The sequence below is a fragment of the Rhipicephalus microplus genome, chromosome X, assembly GCF_043290135.1.
Source record: "Rhipicephalus microplus isolate Deutch F79 chromosome X, USDA_Rmic, whole genome shotgun sequence".
NCBI classification, from domain to species: Eukaryota; Metazoa; Arthropoda; class Arachnida; order Ixodida; family Ixodidae; genus Rhipicephalus; species Rhipicephalus microplus.
The window spans coordinates 359622797-359640319 of NC_134710.1; the positions used below are offsets into that span (position 1 = coordinate 359622797).

General features: G+C 46.3%; 1 protein-coding gene across 1 annotated transcript in view; it reads right to left on the minus strand.

Annotated features, from left to right (window-relative positions):
- The window catches only part of cutlet (chromosome transmission fidelity protein 18 homolog), a 98573-nt gene that overhangs the window by 31445 nt on the left and 49605 nt on the right, over nucleotides 1-17523 (minus strand). Inside the window, exons 15-16 of the mRNA XM_037413467.2 lie at nucleotides 6415-6526; nucleotides 3895-4065 (exon numbers count right to left, since the gene is read on the minus strand). Coding sequence (XP_037269364.2) covers nucleotides 3895-4065; nucleotides 6415-6526 — 283 coding nt within the window. The remainder of the gene's footprint in view (nucleotides 1-3894; nucleotides 4066-6414; nucleotides 6527-17523) is intronic.

A 17523-nucleotide genomic window follows, 5' to 3' on the forward strand; every position in this document is an offset into this window, starting at 1 on the left:
AGTTGTTACTTCGCTGTGTTTGAAAAGTGCGCTCTTTCACAAACGGGGCCTGCCCAGTGAGTGAAGTTGACCTTTGTGGCCCAGGCAACTAACGCAATCATTTCGGTGAAAGGCCAAGGCACACGATTCTCCCCACCGAAGAATAAGCGTGAGCGCACAAGCACCAAACCCTCCCCCCCTGCCCCCATGTGCGGGGCAAAGTACCCATGGAAGACAAGCGCGCCTTGGCGCATCGTGACGAGCTGGGCACCGAGCGCGGGCAGCTTTTTTATTTCTTTCTTGTGTTTTCCTATATATACATACGTATACATATATAGTGCATGACGGCAGCTTTGGCAACGGCAAAAACCAGTGGAGACTGTCCATATAATGGCTATTGCAATAAAAACAAATTTTTTTAAAATCTGCATGCCAAACTGATTTCACAAAAAAAATTTCGAGAAAATCAATCAGATACACTTGAAAGAAGTTGCGTGACATTTCTTCGGTGCTAGAATTGCATTCCGCCCAGTGCAGTGCTGTTACGGTTACTTTTGGATATGCCCTCACAGATTTATAATTTATCATAGATGGCTAAATACTGCAAATCATTCCAATATCACTCTAATGTGTTCCAAATGACCTGTGAGCTTAGCTAAAACTTGCTTTCGACAGAAAAAGCCCGTATATTCCACCTTTCAATCAAATACTCTCATAGGCTTCTGGTCTTGCCATCACACTGCATTACTGTTAAACATTAATTCAATTCTACTTGCCTTGACATCAATCAGCCTAAAAAGCATAGCTACAAAATACTACCTGTCCATGTAATACAGAGGACTCCCTTTAAGATGAACTCGAAGGGACCATAAAGAATTGTTCGTCTTATCAGAAGCACCCTCAAACAAAGAATCGGCACCATACTAAAGTGCATGCAAGTATCTTAATTCAAAATAAAGAATCAAGTCCACTTACATCAAAGAAAAAAAAAAGACTAAAAAATGATTTATTTACGAGAGTCACTTTAAAGACAACTGCGTTCAAGTGCTCTTGTTAGGCTTTACAACATCCGTAACTGATGTCTGTCGCTGTTGTGCGCAGCGGCGAGCAGCCACAAATAAAGGCATATCTCCAAGTGACTTTAAGAGCACTTAAGTTCCTTCAAACTGCTCAAAATAGTTTTTTAAGGAACTAAGGTAGGCATCTGCTGCATTATTGGCCACTGGCGCAGGCCACATGCGGGCATCTTCCTCGTCGTTCGACGTTACACCCGAACGCTCCTCAAGCACCTCTTGAATTAATGTGTCCAATCCATCTTCTCTACACGTTGGCACATCTTCGTCGACGCTGGTATAACTGCCCATGTTCACGACGAGTCCCTTGCTGTCCAGAGTGGCAACCAAGTTCATCTCTTCCTCATCGTCTTCACAATTAAGATCCTGATCTGAATACTTGGGCACCACAAACCGTGCGTGACGGAACGAGTTCATGATCGTCGAGTCAGTCAACTGACTCCAGGCATTTGCGAGGAGGTCAAGCGCTGTCAGTCCATGTCGTTTCTTGAAGCTATCGAGCCATTCGTCAAAGCAGGCAAACTGAATGCCCATTCGCAGGGCGGTTTCTTCCGCTTTTGCCTTCAGTACAACGCCATTCAGAGGTATATTCATGATTCATGCTACGGGTACGTTGAATCCAAGTGAGGAGAACATCTTCCAAGCCCTTATGCGCAGCCATCCGCATCTTCTTCTGCTTCGGAGCAAAATCACCATCAATCAATGCAGCAGTTACCCGCCCACTATCCTTTATGACGCCAGATAGCGTGCTCTTGGCAATTCCAAACTTCCGTGCGATTACGGTTTTCGAAACCTTGCCAGCTTTCACTTCAGCCAATATCTCCGTTTTTTTTTTTAAAGCGCGGTTGGCTTTCTCTGAAGAGTTGGCTTACTGGTCATTTTTAACAGGCCTATTGAGATGAAGCACACAAAGCGCAAGAGATGGCCAACGTGCAACAGCTGGCTCGGCGCAGAGAGAAAACTCGTTTCCTCAGCGTTGGCGAGATAGGAGAAGCGGAGAACATCCACGCGAAGAGGGCTGTGTGCCGTAAACTCACGTGCTTTCGCTCCGAAACGACATTGGTCAGGAAGCTGCTCCATTTGTGAATAGAAAGACTCAGTCGTCGTTTTTTTTTTTTCCTGTTCGCTTTTGGCGTTTTACTTCGGGGCTGCCGTACAAACTGTGTTTTCTTTTTTGTTGCTTTTCTGCCCGCTCCGCAGTTTGAAGGGGGCTGCAGGTGGTGGCTCACTCCATTCCTCCCTCTACCAGCTGCGGCACTGGTTTGCTTTGGGCCAGTTTTTTTTTTAGGGGCGAAGCTCCTTAAGGCATGGGTCGTGCGTCCCACCGTAAGTGTATGTAGCCACCTCTTGTTAGGTCTTGTATATATAATGTTAGGGCGGCACTTGTACTTATAACGAATGCATATATGCTGAAAATCTAAGATACTAGATGGCGTTACTTGTAGTATGATGCGCGCAAGGCAGCGATGGCTTGCGCTAGAAGACAGAACCCCGATGTGTGAGCGCGCGAGAAAATAGGAATGACGTCACATGAAGACATTAACGATTGCGTGTATGTCGGAGGCGCCGTATGCTAGGTGGTTCGGTGTATTAAAATAAAAACCGTTTTTGTGCACGCGCGCATTCAAAAGGTTGGCAGATGGACAAGGCTGCAGGATGGCGTGTGCACAAGGTGACAGCAGCTCGCTCGAAGACGGAACCCCGATGTGCGAGCGTGCGAGGCAGAAGCATGCCGTGAAGCTGCACGGCGGCGCTGACAGGATCCCGATGTGCGAGCGCAGGACGCCGAAGCAGCGCCAGGCGGCACGAGAAGCTGTACCTGGCACCCAATCTTCCAATCGAAGACGTCAAAAGGTTCATCGACCAGGACATGCGCATATACAACAGGTCAAGACTGTTCCTGCTCGTCGGCGACTTTAACGTCGACATATCGGACCTGAACAAACATTGGTTGATGCAATACAAGATGAGCACGTACGGACTCAGGTGCATCTCCTTTGATCACCCCGATCACAAGACGACCGACCATCAGGGGAACGTGCATCGATGTCGTGTTTGCAAACTTTCACGCACAACCAGTGCAAGAACCGCTTTCGGTGCATTTCACCGACCATAAGGCGGTCATAATGAAAGCAAAACGAAAACCTAAAGTAATATTCAACAATGTTTAATAAACATTGCTTAATCACATTTTACTCACAAGTTTCATTTGAAGCGTGGAGCGAGGTATTTTGAATAGCAAGAACTTCGCCACACTCTTCAGACACCCCGTGGGTATGCCGCCTTTTTTTTTTCTTGCTTTATTTTTTTTTTTTTGTCACTTTGTTTCCAATTGCGAAGCGAATTGCCAGCGGGGGCAGCCTCCACCAAAATGTTGATCTTAACAGAAGAGTGGGTACAAGGCGGTTTGTCTTTAGCAGATTTTTTTTGCATCGGGTCTATTGAAAACCAAACAAATGTTCCCACGTTCGTGATAAGCAAGAATTGGTCTTAAACAAGTTCGTATTAACGGGAGTTCACTGTACACTCAGACCTTGATATAATGAATTTTTACATGACGAATTACCCTTCGAATACAACAAACTGTTTTTGTGGCAGATGTGACTGTTATAATGAGGCAATCAAAGTCACTTGTAGTCATATTGATTTTAACAATTTATTCAACAAAGCAGTGAAGAGCTGCTGCACAGTGAACATTCCCCTGTCCTCTATTGTGAAATAAACTGCTCACTGAAACTTTGCCACGCTGCATTATCAGGTTTAGCAACTAAATCTGGCTCCAGTGCATTTGCTCAGGAAGTATTTGGAAAAACTGTATTTTGCAGAACGGGCTTGTACACACCTCAAGGAAAGAGTTCTGGAAGACCATTTTCGTGTAGGGCACAACTGAGAAAACACGATGGAAAGCCGGTGCAATGAATGGCAGGTATGGGTACAGGGAGTAGTTCTGTAGGTGTTGCACTGTGGTCAGCAGCTGATCTGTGAAGCACAACCATTCAGGGCCTTCATGGATCTGTCAAAAAAGCACAAAAAAAGAACAAGCTACATGAAACTGAACAAGCATCCAACCAATAAAATACATTAGAACAAGCACGTGACATTGAGCTGTGGAAAATGGACTGCTATCCTTTCAGCAATGAGAAGCTGCTGAATAAAGACTTTGCTAAAGCCAACATTTTGACAAGAGAACCTGTCTTTCCAGGGGCAGCTACTGCTTTCCTTAGCAGTGTTCTTATGTATGCTTTACTCACTCTCCCAAATACTCTAGGGTTGAGGGAAGGGGGAATAAGCCGGTGCAAAGAGAAGGGTAACACATTTAATCTCCCTCTCTGAGCAGCATCCCCGAGGCAAAGGGATGACTGGCAAAACAAAAAAAATGTGCAGCTTGTGCAAGGTTGGGTCACAGCAAAGCTGGCTGGAACCAATCTGGTCCTGTCTCTTTCCTTCCCCTACACCTCGCTATATTGTACTACTCATGGCTACGCTTGCTCTTTTTTCTTTTACAGCAAAATCAGTTATATTATCATAACAACGGCTGATTCTGGCGCCGTGGTTGTCCCCACTGCCGGTGTCCGTAACCAATATCAGGGGAAGAAGAAAAATAACTAAATAAAAAAAAAACACAGAGGACAGAATAAGAATCGAACCAGAGTCTTCTGCGTGGCAGCCCAGTACTCTACCACTGAGCTGCACCAGTGCATGAAACTCCGTTGTAAACTGACCCAACGCAGGCTTCATATCGGGTAAGGAATTGCGTGAACATGTGTAATACAGCGTTTTAGAGGAGAAACGCAACAGCCATGCGTCACACAATAGAAACTGTGCAACGAGTACGTTGTTGAATGCTCCAACCCATTACAAAAGCTTGAGGCATATTTCTTCCTCGTCGTCAGGCCCAGCATCAATAAAGTGCACGTATCTGTCTTTCGATAAACTCAAACCCACAAGGAACAGCCACAATCTCAACCTGATACTATTCCATCCACATTCTAACCTATTTAAATTCCGCTTCTTCCTACACACTACAAAGAATTGAATATATTGCCCGGGTCATCTAGATCATTGCCTTTATTAATATTTCTTGAATAAATCTATTGATTCGTGCTTTGTGTATCAATAGTTTCATTCTTGATAATTTGATAGTCTGTTTATTTCTTATTTCTTCTTTACTTGTACTGCAATGCCTTTCTGTTTGTATTTTGCTGTAAAAGATACCCACTCCTGCAATAATCCAAATTGAGCTGCAGTATGTAAAAAATAAATAATGTTTCACAAGTGTGTAGCAGGTGCCAAGCTTTTCAATAAATGACGAAGAATGGTATAGTGGATGCTTCCCAAGTACACAACATATTTGTTTCTTTATGGCGTAGTGGTTACCATGCAAGTGCACTTGTTGTAATTGCTCCAAGAGTGTTTAAAAAATGGCACTAGAAAGGCTGCTCTTCCAGCTTTCACTGTGACTGTACTGGCGGAATGAGGCCTGGCGGAACACATAGTTCTTTTTCTAGTTATTTCTATCTATTTCTTACTTCCTTCATTTTTTCATTTCCTTTATTCTAAATATGGCTTTCTTTCTCTCTTGTTTCACTTTCAGTCCTGTTCTCCGTTTCTGGCTTCCTTTCTATCGAACTTCTCTTTCTATCTCTTTGTCCTTCTTCCCTTTCTTTATCTGCGTTTCTCTCATTCTGTGCTATGATTTACTCTCCCCCTTTCTCACCCTCACAGCTCTGCTTCTTTGCTTTACTGCCTCCTTGCTATGCTATACCATACAAGACTATGCTATGCTGTGCCAACGTGCCTGGACAGCAGCATGGTTACAAAACTCACGTTTGGATTGTAAGTACACAGATTTGAATTTCGGCTCACCAAGAATTTGTCTCTCTCTCTTTGTTTTTCTTTTTCTGTACACATTCTCTCATCCATCAGAGCCATTGCATCCCACGCCAGACAAACCGGCGCATGTCTTCCGGCAGTGAAGCCAAAGAGGATGAGGAGAGCGCGTGCTGGTTCATGACGATAGTTTTCTAATCAACAGCCCACGGCAAACTTCGAGCATAACATCTCTGCTTTGAAAGTTAAAATTTCATTGCAAATGAAACCCAGGTTTTGTTGACGAATGTTTGAGAGATGTGCTGAAATCCGCAATGTGACTAACCTACATGTATCCAAAGAGACTGAAATGAAATTTTATTGAACATATTCCCCAGTGTGGTTTTCGGAAAAAGTACATTGGTGCTGTTTGAAACATCAATGCAGTTTTCTCAAAGCACCCTACCCTGACTGCATAGTGTTGCATCAAGACAAAGGAATGCTGTCAATGTTTCCAATACTTTTCCAGTCCGCAGACAATAAATACACTTACCAGTTCGAAACGGGGATCCCGAAAGCTCACGTTGATATAATTGTCAAAAAGAGACTGAATGAGCTTCTCGTAGTCTCCAAACCCTTGCGCTGCTCGAGCTAGGGACTCAAACCTAGGTTTTTGCAGAGCAAGTGAGAAATGAGCATTTATTTTCTGGCAAGAGCAAATGTATTGAAAGAAACATGTGTGCAGGGCCCAAAGGAAATACTGTTTTATAATAGAGAGACAGAGTAAAACACAAACAAACTGTCAGTTCACAGTTTCAGAAAAATACTACAGATCAATTGGTTTTTTGTTGGCATTCGCTGACAAGAAACAATTATGAACACCATACTTCTCCAAACTCAACTGAATATACAATGTGTTGTTGATTTTACAATTTCATAGGTGGGGTGAATAACAATTTAGAAGTATCACATGCTCTGTCATGAAAACTGGCAAAGCATGATGATGATGAAAGGCTCGTCTTGTGTCTTTCTATTTCTCTGTCTTCGTTTTTTCGCACTGTTTACCTCGAACAATGAACCGTTACCACCTTGCCAGTTTTCAATACCACTTATGATTTATCACTTCATCAGTAACAGTAGAATGCAAAGTATAGCTTTTGCAGCACGAATTTCATAAGGCACCATGAATTTCAAACTGAGCAACATATTGGTAGCCTGTCGTATATAATATAACCACTGTAGAACTATCGCGAAACTAGAGCAGCAAGGTATACTACATAACATGAGCCTCATAGAAGTCCAGAGGTTGAAGACAATGTAAAACATTTACAATTAGTACTTTATCATTTATATTTCTTAATCAATTCTATTTCTTAACCATTGATATAGTAGTTTGAAGGGCCACTGCAACACTTCTTCAACGTAGTCAGAAAATGTCGCCTATACACTCCATGCACTGCGACTGGCGCGCCGCCATGCAGCAATCAGAGTAGACAGCCATTGAGAGCCCAAGCAGAACCAAACGCTCCCAATGTCTGCTATCCCATAGTTTATCGGAGTCATGAACTGCTGCGTAATCGATAGTACCAACAGGTGCACGTCGTGTCCTGCGAGAACGACGTTTTACAGTTTCTCAACTTGTTCCTGCTTTATTGTACAGCGAAGTGAGCGGATCACGGCAGTGCGATGTGAAAAGTGTTTCGTTCCCGCTCCCTCTGCCATCTCCTGTTCTGCAGCTGCATGCTTGAATCGGTCTGAGACACTACCTTTGCAGGTGCACTGACATTGAATGATATTCCTACTGCCATAGAGCTGGTGAGAAAAGAAACGCAAGGCATTTCAATTCAGCTCAAGGCTGATGGCACGTTTTAATGGACCTCAATAATTATTAACTCACTGTCTACCCTTCGCAGTTTTGGTGAATCAAATGCGAGGTCAATTAGTGCTTTGCTGGGTTTATAGAACTACCACATAAGGGGTAAACTGAGTTACGTAGCATATTATCGAAAACACATCTAGCCACCCAGCAGAGCTATGCGCACTCGGTAGGATCAAGCTAGGACGTTGGTTCGTTGATTGGTTGGTTGACTTTTATTAAACCGGCACAACCCACCATTGCAGATCGGCCATGAAATGGGTGGTGCCTTGTTATATAAATAAATTTTTTTTTTAATCTCAAAATGTTAAGCAATTACCCTAACTCACGAAAAAAAAAAAAAAACACTAATGCTGTTGAAGAATAAGCTTGATTTAGATAACCTTAGCACTCAATTCCTTTCGTCTCACGTAGCAAATCGCATACGGCATCACAGATGCTCCTGTGGCTGAAACCCAGTGATGTAGCCCTAAAATAAAGAACCACCAGAAGTGAGAAATTTAATCCCATCTTTCAGAGTGGTTCATCCAGAAGTCTTCTTTTTTGATTGGTAAACAATTGGATGTTTTGAAGAAATGATGCAGGGCATATTGTCACGGGGTCGTGACGTGGCCGAAGACAGGAGACTTTATGTTGGGATTTAACTGTTTCTTTGGGCGAACCTGTGCCCGGTCAACAGAAAATTCAATTACAGTAGCATTGCACAGATAGCAGTGAACGGAGCGTCAGCCGTCGATCAACTACTGACAAGCGGCGAAGCGCGTCAGCATTTATACTCTTGCCGTCGAATGTTCTAGCGTTATCGCTGGCGGTGGCGTAGGTTCCAGAATAATCTGTACCGTACGCAGAGTGGGCGTGATCTTATTGAAATGATCTACTACAGTCCGGAAGCTTCTCGAAAACTGCAGGCACGGTTTGCGCTGAGAATTGTGTAGTGTTTTGGGACGATAACAAAACTTGGGAAATGAAACGCGTGGCATTGCCCCCCTCAGAAAAAGGCATCGTCCTGATGCTTTAACTAAAGATGAAGGTACAACAATAATGCAAGAAAATACAATGATTAAATTACGATACAATATAATACAAAAAACACTGTTTCAGTTTGTTAACACGCATGAAACGGCTTGAGGCGCGCGACATGCACAACTTCAGGTCGCGATCGTCGTCGTTGAGAGTTCGTGATGCCGCCAGAGACAACCTCGTAATCAAGTGGGTCGAGACGTCGAACCACCCAGTACGGTCCGAAGTACCGTCGCAGAAGCTTTTCACTTAGTCCACGTCGACGTCCACACCCAAACAAGTTCACCGGGCTGGTATTCCACGAAGCATCGTCGAAGATTGTAACGGCGGCTGTCGGTCGTCTGTTGATTCTTGATACAGAGACGCGCGAGTTGTCGGGCTTCTTTGGCACGTTGAAGGTACTCACTCACATCGAGGTTTTCTTCGTCGGTGACGTTGGGTAACATGGCATCGAGCGTCGTTGCCGGGCTCCTTCCGTAGACCAATTTGTATGGAGATATCTTCGTCGTCTCCTGCACCGCCGTGTTGTATGCGAAGGTCACATACGGAAGAATGGCGTCCCACGTCTTGTGTTCGACATCGACTTACATTGCCAGCATGTCGCCGATCGTCTTGTTAAGCCGTTCGGTGAGGCCGTTGGTCTGTGGGTGGTATGCTGTCGTCCGGTGGTAGTTTGTCTGGCTGTATGCCAAGATCGCTTGAGTTAAGTCAGCAGTAAATGCCGTTCCTCTGTCAGTGATAAGAACCTCCGGGGCGCCGTGACGTAGGACGATATTTTCGACGAAGAACTTAGCTACCTCGGATGCACTGCCTTTGGGAAGGGCCTTTGTCTCGGCGTAGCGGGTGAGGTAGTCGGTAGCTACCACGATCCACTTGTTTCCGAAAGCCGACGTCGGGAACGGCCCCAGTAGGTCCATACCAATCTGCTGGAAAAGTCGGCAAGGTGGTTCAATTGGCTGCAGAAGTCCCGCTGGCCTTGTCGGTGGTGTCTTGCGTCGCTGACAGTCCCGGCATGTCCTCACATAACGAGTGACGTCGGTGGTAAGACGTGGCCAGTAGTACCTTTCTTGTATCCTCGCGAGCGTGCGAGAAACACCGAGGTGCCCTGCCGTCGGATCGTCGTGCAGGGCCTGCAGGAGTTCTGGTCGCAGAGCTGAAGGCACCACAAGGAGGTACTTAGCTCGAAGCGGTGAAAAGTTTTTCTTTTGTAGAAGACCGTTTCGCAGGAAGAACAACGCAAGTGCGCGCTTGAATACCTTCGGGACTTCGGCGGTCCTGCCTTCGAGGTATTCTATTAGGGCCTTAAGTTCCCGGTCGGCCCGCTGTAGTTCAGCGAAGTCGTCGGTAGTTATCGTTCCTAAGAAGTAGTCGTCATCCGGGTCGTCGGGTGGTGGTTGTTCGACAGGCACACGAGAGAGACCTGCGTGAAACGATCCGAGCGATCGTGCGGGAAGAGCGATAGTGCGGAAAGATTCGATCGCCGACATAGTGCGAGAAGAAGTTCGGCAATCGCTTCGAATTCCCCAAGCATCGCTGCCCGAGCCGGAAGCTATGAGCTACGCCGCTGCAGTGCGCCACAACGCTTCTCCCCGTCCACGCCAAAACGCCGCCCCATCGCACTTCCATCGACAGACACCACCGCCGCCACCACCCCCACTGACGTCATACCGTTCGCCAGCGGCCCAGCGCAGTGCGCCGAGGCCGGACACACATACCACCGTTGCCAGTACCGACAGATGGGACTGCGTGGCTTCGCCGTCAATGCACCGCGTCCACAACCAGGAGAACGACCACGTGACATCGCCGACTACCTGACAGAAACTCATTGGACACCACGAAGCCCTTCCCGTTCGCCGTCGCCCAGCCGCCGCACGTCACCGCACTACCGGCAGTACTCTGGCCAAATGCGGGGCCGGTCTCTTAGCCCACATCCGGGAAACTAAGGGCAGCAATTGATGGAGGTGCGGTTGCTGAGCGACGAACTACCGAAGATCCTCCGATGATGACGCCGCCGCGACGGAGCTTTCCGAACACAACGCCAATCGGGCAAAGCCCTGACGGCGAAACCTCACTTACCGAAGATGACCTGACTACGCAACATGGAAGCAGCGGAACAAGCCGACGCAGCCGTGACCCAACGCCACGCCCTAACTGTAATGCGAGACGGCGAACTAGCAACCTCGACGTTCTCATCGACGGCCACAGTGTGACCGCTCTCGTGGATACTGAAGCCGACTACTCCGTCAACAGTAGGTCGTTCGCCGCGAAGTTAAAGAAACTTAGGACAGCTTGGAAAGGCCCTGAAATCCGCACAGCTGGAGGTCATCTCGTAACGCCTGCAGGAATCTGCACAGCGAGAGTCACCATGAACGGCCGTATTTATCCTGCAGACTTCGTAGTCCTACAGCGCTGCTCGAGAGATGTCATCCTTGGCATGGACTTCTTATGACTCCATTGTGCTGTCATCAACCTAAGAACACAGTCGATAACGTTATCCACAGAAGAAGCACTACCGCCGCGCACGCCATCAGGAAATCATGCCTTGAACGTACTGGAAGAACAAGTCACCATTCCGCCTCGCTCAAGCGTCATTATTTCAGTCGGCGCTCCTAAATCACCCGACTTGGAAGGCATCGTTGAAGACAGTCAGCATCTGTTGGTCACCCGAAATATTTGCGTCGCAAGAGGAATTGCAGAGCTGCGGGGAGGCAAAGCAACAGTTATGCTCACGAATTTCAGCAATGAGTACAAACACGTGAACAATGGAACGCGTGGCTATATAGTAGTGGTAGTGGTTTTTGAAGGAAAAAAAAGGGAGCTACTTTTTGTCTGCTGAGTGTGGAGACAAGGCTAAGCTCCTTGTTGGGGAGGAGGGGGAGGAATGAAAGGAATAGTAGAAAAATAATGAAGAGGGAGCGCTCTTGCGCAGGAGTGACAGAAAGAAATGAAAGAGAAGAGATAGGAAAAATGGGGGACATGGTTGAAGGAGTCCGAGGACAAGGCACTGATTGGCGAGAGCTACACGGTACCAGGAGATCGGAGATGGCGGGCCGATCGGCGAGAGCTACGCTAGCACCAGAGATCGCAGGCGACACAACCGATTTGATTGATTGATATGTGGGGTTTAATGTCCCAAAACCACCATATGATTATGAGAGACGCCGTAGTGGAGGGCTCCGGAAATTTTGACCACCTGGCGTTCTTTAACGTGCACCCAAATCTGAGCACACGGGCCTGCAGCATCTTCGCCTCCATCAAAAATGCAGCCCCCGCAGCCAGGATTCGATCCCGTAAACTGCAAGTCAGCAGCCGAGTACCTTAGCCACTAAACCACCGCGGCGGAGCACGAATGACACAACCGTTCAGCGCGAAATTCACCGAGTGGGAGCCGTAAAGAAGCAGAACTAGAGGGTAAAAAAAAAATGAAGCTTTGTGAATGCTGTAGCGACGGATCTGCATGTTAGTGTTCGTTTTGGAAAGCAACACAGACAACGCATGGGGTTGTACTTAATGAGAGAGATATGAAGGTGGCCAAAGTGAACGTGCCGTCGTCGTGCCCACCTAAAATGAAGCGAGAGACAAAGCGAGGCTGTGTTGTCCTCTCTGGTCGAAATTGTAGCACGTTCTTTTTTTCGTCTGCACCTAAAGCTCTTAGCATCAGCGACGCGAGCAGTGTAGTAAAAACTATATGAACATGATGAGCGATGATGCCTCAACTATTTCTAGCAAAGCACTTTGCAAGAGTTGATGACTGAAAATCGCCATGGCACGAAGCCGCAACAAGCAAGAACGCCACCCGGCCACTCATCATGATTTCTATGGCGAGTGGCCATGGAGCAATCAATATTACTTCTAAATACTCCAAGTATTTTGCAAGGACGCGGGTAGTTTGCATGCACCAATAATATTCTTAGTGTGACAGAATGACCACTCACTACGACAGTTATGAAGCAAGCATCTCGTATTGCGCACACCTGACGCGCGCATTTAGCCGTCACTACTGACGATGAGCAGCAAGGCACTCACTAATGCGGAAAACATGGCTGCTTTTGCCCAGGTTTTCTCATTTATTCCCGATGATATCACGAAAGAACATCCCCCTACAATATCTTTGTATCTTGGTCGCAGCACTAATGCACCATCCACGGGCACTTGTGCCACCATAGCTATTAAAGCAAGGAGACGCTGCTGTTTGCTAAGACTCTCAACATTGCGCGTCCGCTGCACCACAAGTAGTGCTGTGCGTGGCTTTGAAGGTGCTTCCTATAGGTCCCAAACAGAGTGCATAGGTAACTGAGGCAACTGAGAACACATGAACTAAATGTTACAGTGCAGTGCACAGCCTAGAATTTATAACTAGTTCCAACACTCGCTAAGAAATCACTCATTTTTCTCTCTACAAATGATGCCATAAGCCGAAACAACCCCTTCATAAACCCAGTGTCAGCGCCCATTGCCTTATTTGAGTATCGTGAGCTGCATGGTTACAGCACCTGGCATAAGATGCCGCCACATGCCTGCAGTTTGAAGAAAACAAGTCACAGTTCCATCAAAAGAGTGAAGCAATAGATGCAATAGCAACAAGTTGTAATGTCATACTAAGTGAGACTGGCAGCTCTTTTGGATGCCATCGCATATAATTTAAGAAAATGCTGATGTAAAAGAATATAGCCACACCAAGCACAATTTTCCCACCATCTCTATGCATTAAAAGCACAGCCTGTAGGAGGGTATACGAGAGGCCTGCTGACGGCTATCAAGATAGTCAGATGAAGTATAATAGCAATGATTGCACTCGGGAGATCTCCCCCCCCCCCCCGTCTTTTTAGTTAAAAGATGGGCAGGGCATTTTTTCTCTGATTGAGCATCCGACGGGCTGTCTAACAATTGGGGACTTTGCCGCATGCGCCTCGGAAGGACAGAAATGGGCCAGCTGATTAGATAACTGCTTCAGCCGCATTCGTCGCCCCTGTTTGGGCGCTATTACTCGCGCATAGAACGTACAATGCACTGTGGCATCTTATAAATTGAGACTTTATATGCAACATGACATCAACAGCAACGACAAAAAACTGTCGAGACACGTCCATATAATTTCTATTGCAATAAATAAAAAGAAAGTACCCAAGCACATGGTGTACGCCGACAGAAGAATCCATTTTCTAGACCCCTTGTCATCCGCCCCACCCCCACATAGTCTTCAGCACGCTCGCTGGTACGAAAAAAGAAAGCGCTTAAAAATTGTGACAAATCCCGGCAACTTCGCTCGTACTTGACGCATTCTAAAAATTTTTACAGTGTTGGCATGTGAGGCAATAAGCTCTTTAACTGAAGCCATTCAATCGTTACTTTAATAAGTGTTGCAAGGACCCTTTAAAGCAAACCACTTAAACCCCCGCTCACTTGACAGCAAACTTGGGTTACCTTTTAATTTTCTCATGTTCAGAAGTACAATTATCTTTTTGTACTGGCCCCGCCACGGTGGTCTAGTGGATAAGGTACTCGGCTGCTGACCCCCAGGTCGCGGGTCCGTAACCCGGCCGCAGCGGCTGCATTTCCGATGGAGGCGGAAGTGTTGTAGGCCCGTGTGCTCAGATTTTGGTGCACGTTAAAGAGCCCCAGGCGGTCGAAACTTCCGGAGCCCTCTACTACGGCGTCTCTCATAATCATATGGTGGTTTTGGGACGTTAAACCCCATATATCAATCAATCCCTTTGTACTGACCACTTCTATTGAATACAATGAAGTTTGGGGAAGTAATGGTCAGTTGTCTCTGAAAACATAACACTTCGCGAAATTTCATATATGAGGATTACTTGTATCTGCTCAACTAGTGGTACCGTATAAACTGAACTATAGGTCAAGTAGGAATATAGGTCGACCTCCCAAGTTTTGGTGACCAAAAAATAAAGAAAAAAAAGGAAAACCCAATAATGCCGAAAAAACATTTATTTGCGAATTGGGCCCACCACACCCCGATCATCGGAGCTCCCCTCAACCACCATCACAACTGTTCCTATTCGACAGACGAAGCACCACTGTCTTCTGAAGACAAGAGTTTGTCGCTGGCTGCCTCCCGTGTCCATCCAGCGAGTTGCTGATGCATTATTCCCTGAAACCATTTTCCACCATAGAATTTGGCAAGGAACGCCAGGCAGAAAGCACCCAGCCAAACAGTCGCAAGCAGAGGCCTCTGTAGGCGGCCCGTCAGCGTCTTTGAATTGTCGCCAGATATCCACTTTTGGTACTCCAGCCGTACTTGGTCCTTAACAGGCTTGTTTAGCACAGCGTTGAGCGGCTGGAAGGTAGACGTCATACCACCTGTCATCATGGCGAGGTTTGTTTTTCCATCGCCGAGTGCACGTTTCACAGCGTCGGTCAGGTGACCACAAAATGCATCCAACACCAGCATGCTGCAAGGACGCAGCAGTGCACCTGGCCGACGGTTCCAGACTACTCGTATCCATTCGAGCATCACAGGGCCTTGTCCATGTATCCCTTTTAGTTGACGCAAATGACAACACCGGGCAGGAACACTTCCTTCAGCATTGTCTTACATTTGAAAATAACAATAGGCGGAAGCTTTCTACCGTCTGCCGCGCATGCGTGCATGCCAGCATGACGGTGAAGCGCGAGTGCTTGTTGCCAGTGGACAACAGCTTTACATTCTTGGCGCTGCGCTGCGTAATCGTCGTCGACAAAGGCATGCCAAACCACATGGGGGTCTCATCAGCATAGTCAATCTGCCTCATCATGTAGTTGTTCTGCTCCCAAAGCCAGTTCATAAAGCGCTGAAAGTTTATAAGCTTGTCCTTGAACTCTTCCGGCAACTTCTGACAGATAGACGTGCCCAGCTGGAGAAAAAATCCCTTGCGCCTAATGAATCAACGTACCCTAGAGGTTGATGCATAAAACCCTTCTCTTGTGAGCCCAGCTTCTCGAGCAAAATCCACGGCTTTCTCACCAATGATATCCACGGTCACTAGCAGCGAGCGCGCACGAAATTACCACAAAAAGCCCGCTAGCTTATCCTCTAGCTGCAGATGAACCACACTTCGCCCACAAAACGACATTTTTCCGAGGATTGCAGATTTGCAGCTTCTCTTTCTGTGCTCTCGAATAGCGCACACTTTTTTCTAATACAGCAAAGCGGCGCTGAGCAGCCATGTTGCAGTTCACTTTTGTAAACTCAACAACATTTAGTTTAAACGCAGCCAACGCCTCCTAGAAAATTGACGCAGCTGAGAACTGCCTCTTTGTACCACTACTCATAATCAGTGAATGCAAAAAAGAAAAACACTAAAAATCAAACGCAACCTCTAGCGGAGCGAAAACTCGGAACAGATCGGAAGGAAATCATGAACACAAAGAAAACAGAGAGAGAAAAAAAGCCTGCTATTAGATTTGGATGTGAATACAGCTGTGCCCGGCTTCTCACGCACTTGCAAGCCACGTGTTGCCAGAGAGTGGCACACTGTCAGCTAGACATTGCTATATAAGACGAGGGGTGACTTTAGCTGGTTGTTTTACTGAAAGTATTTCGACTTATATGTATTCCGCTTTATATGGTATACTGAAAGTGATGCGACATCACAATATAGAAGAATGCAGCATGCTTAGATACAGTATACAAGTCTGCACCGCCAACTTGGCAGCCTAAAACTTCCGAGGAAAATTTTTTTGCAATGGAGAAGCAATCACGCTCGATGCCACAATGTGGTACACACGTCGTCTATGGCTTGTTTTGAACAGTTGCCATGGCACTCATAGAACTGGTATACATATACGGTGTTTCAGCTAAAAAGCACCAAGCAGTAAAAAGTTAAAAATGAGTGCTACGCATCTCCAGCTAGGGCAGTATTGTTCTTAGCTGTATGTAGCACGTTAGATTATTTTTTATTTGTCAAGTACGGTAAATAACAGATTTCTTAATGAACTTTTTAAATACTGACTCTAGAGAAAAAATTTCAATACAAGACTTGTAGCTCTTAATTGATTGATTGATTTGTGGGGTTTAACGTCCCAAAACCAACATATGATTATGAGAGACACCGTAGTGGAGGGCTCCGGAAATTTCGACCACCTGGGGTTCTTTAACGTGCGCCCAAATCTGAGCACACGGGCCTACAACATTTCCGCCTCCATCGGAAATGCAGCCGCCGCAGCCGGGAATCGAACCCGCAACCTGCGGGTCAGCAGCCGAGTACCTTAGCCACTAGACCACCGCGGCGGGGCTTGTAGCTCTTAATCAGAAAGAACAAAATTTTCAAGTTACGGCAAAATAACGCTGGTTGATTTTTTCAAGGGTTTGTTTAAAGTGTGCGAAATTCAAAAATACCACGTGATTGCTGCCTAACGTGTGGCGCTTTTAGTGCCCTCAAATGTAAGTTGAACGAATGATCGAAGGCTTCTCACACACAAAGGTTGCTTGAACAGGCCATCGGTCACTACGATGAACATTAAGCGATAGTTGGAAGGTAGCGTTCAAAAAAATTTTTTTTAAAGGAGGGGGGGGGGGGGGGGAGAAATAAAGAAATGAGGACAATAAACTTCGACGAAAAAGCAGCCACCACGTGCAATGTGATACAAGACTAGAGGCAGCATCATGTTTATCATTGGCCCGAAAAAAAAAAAAAAACTGTGCTACGCCGCATGCTGCCTTTGGTCTCGTATTGCAATGCACGTGGCAGCCGCTTTTTCGTCTAAGTTTATTGTCTTAATTTCTTTCTTTCGCCCCCCCCCTCCTTATTTTCTTTTAATGGTACC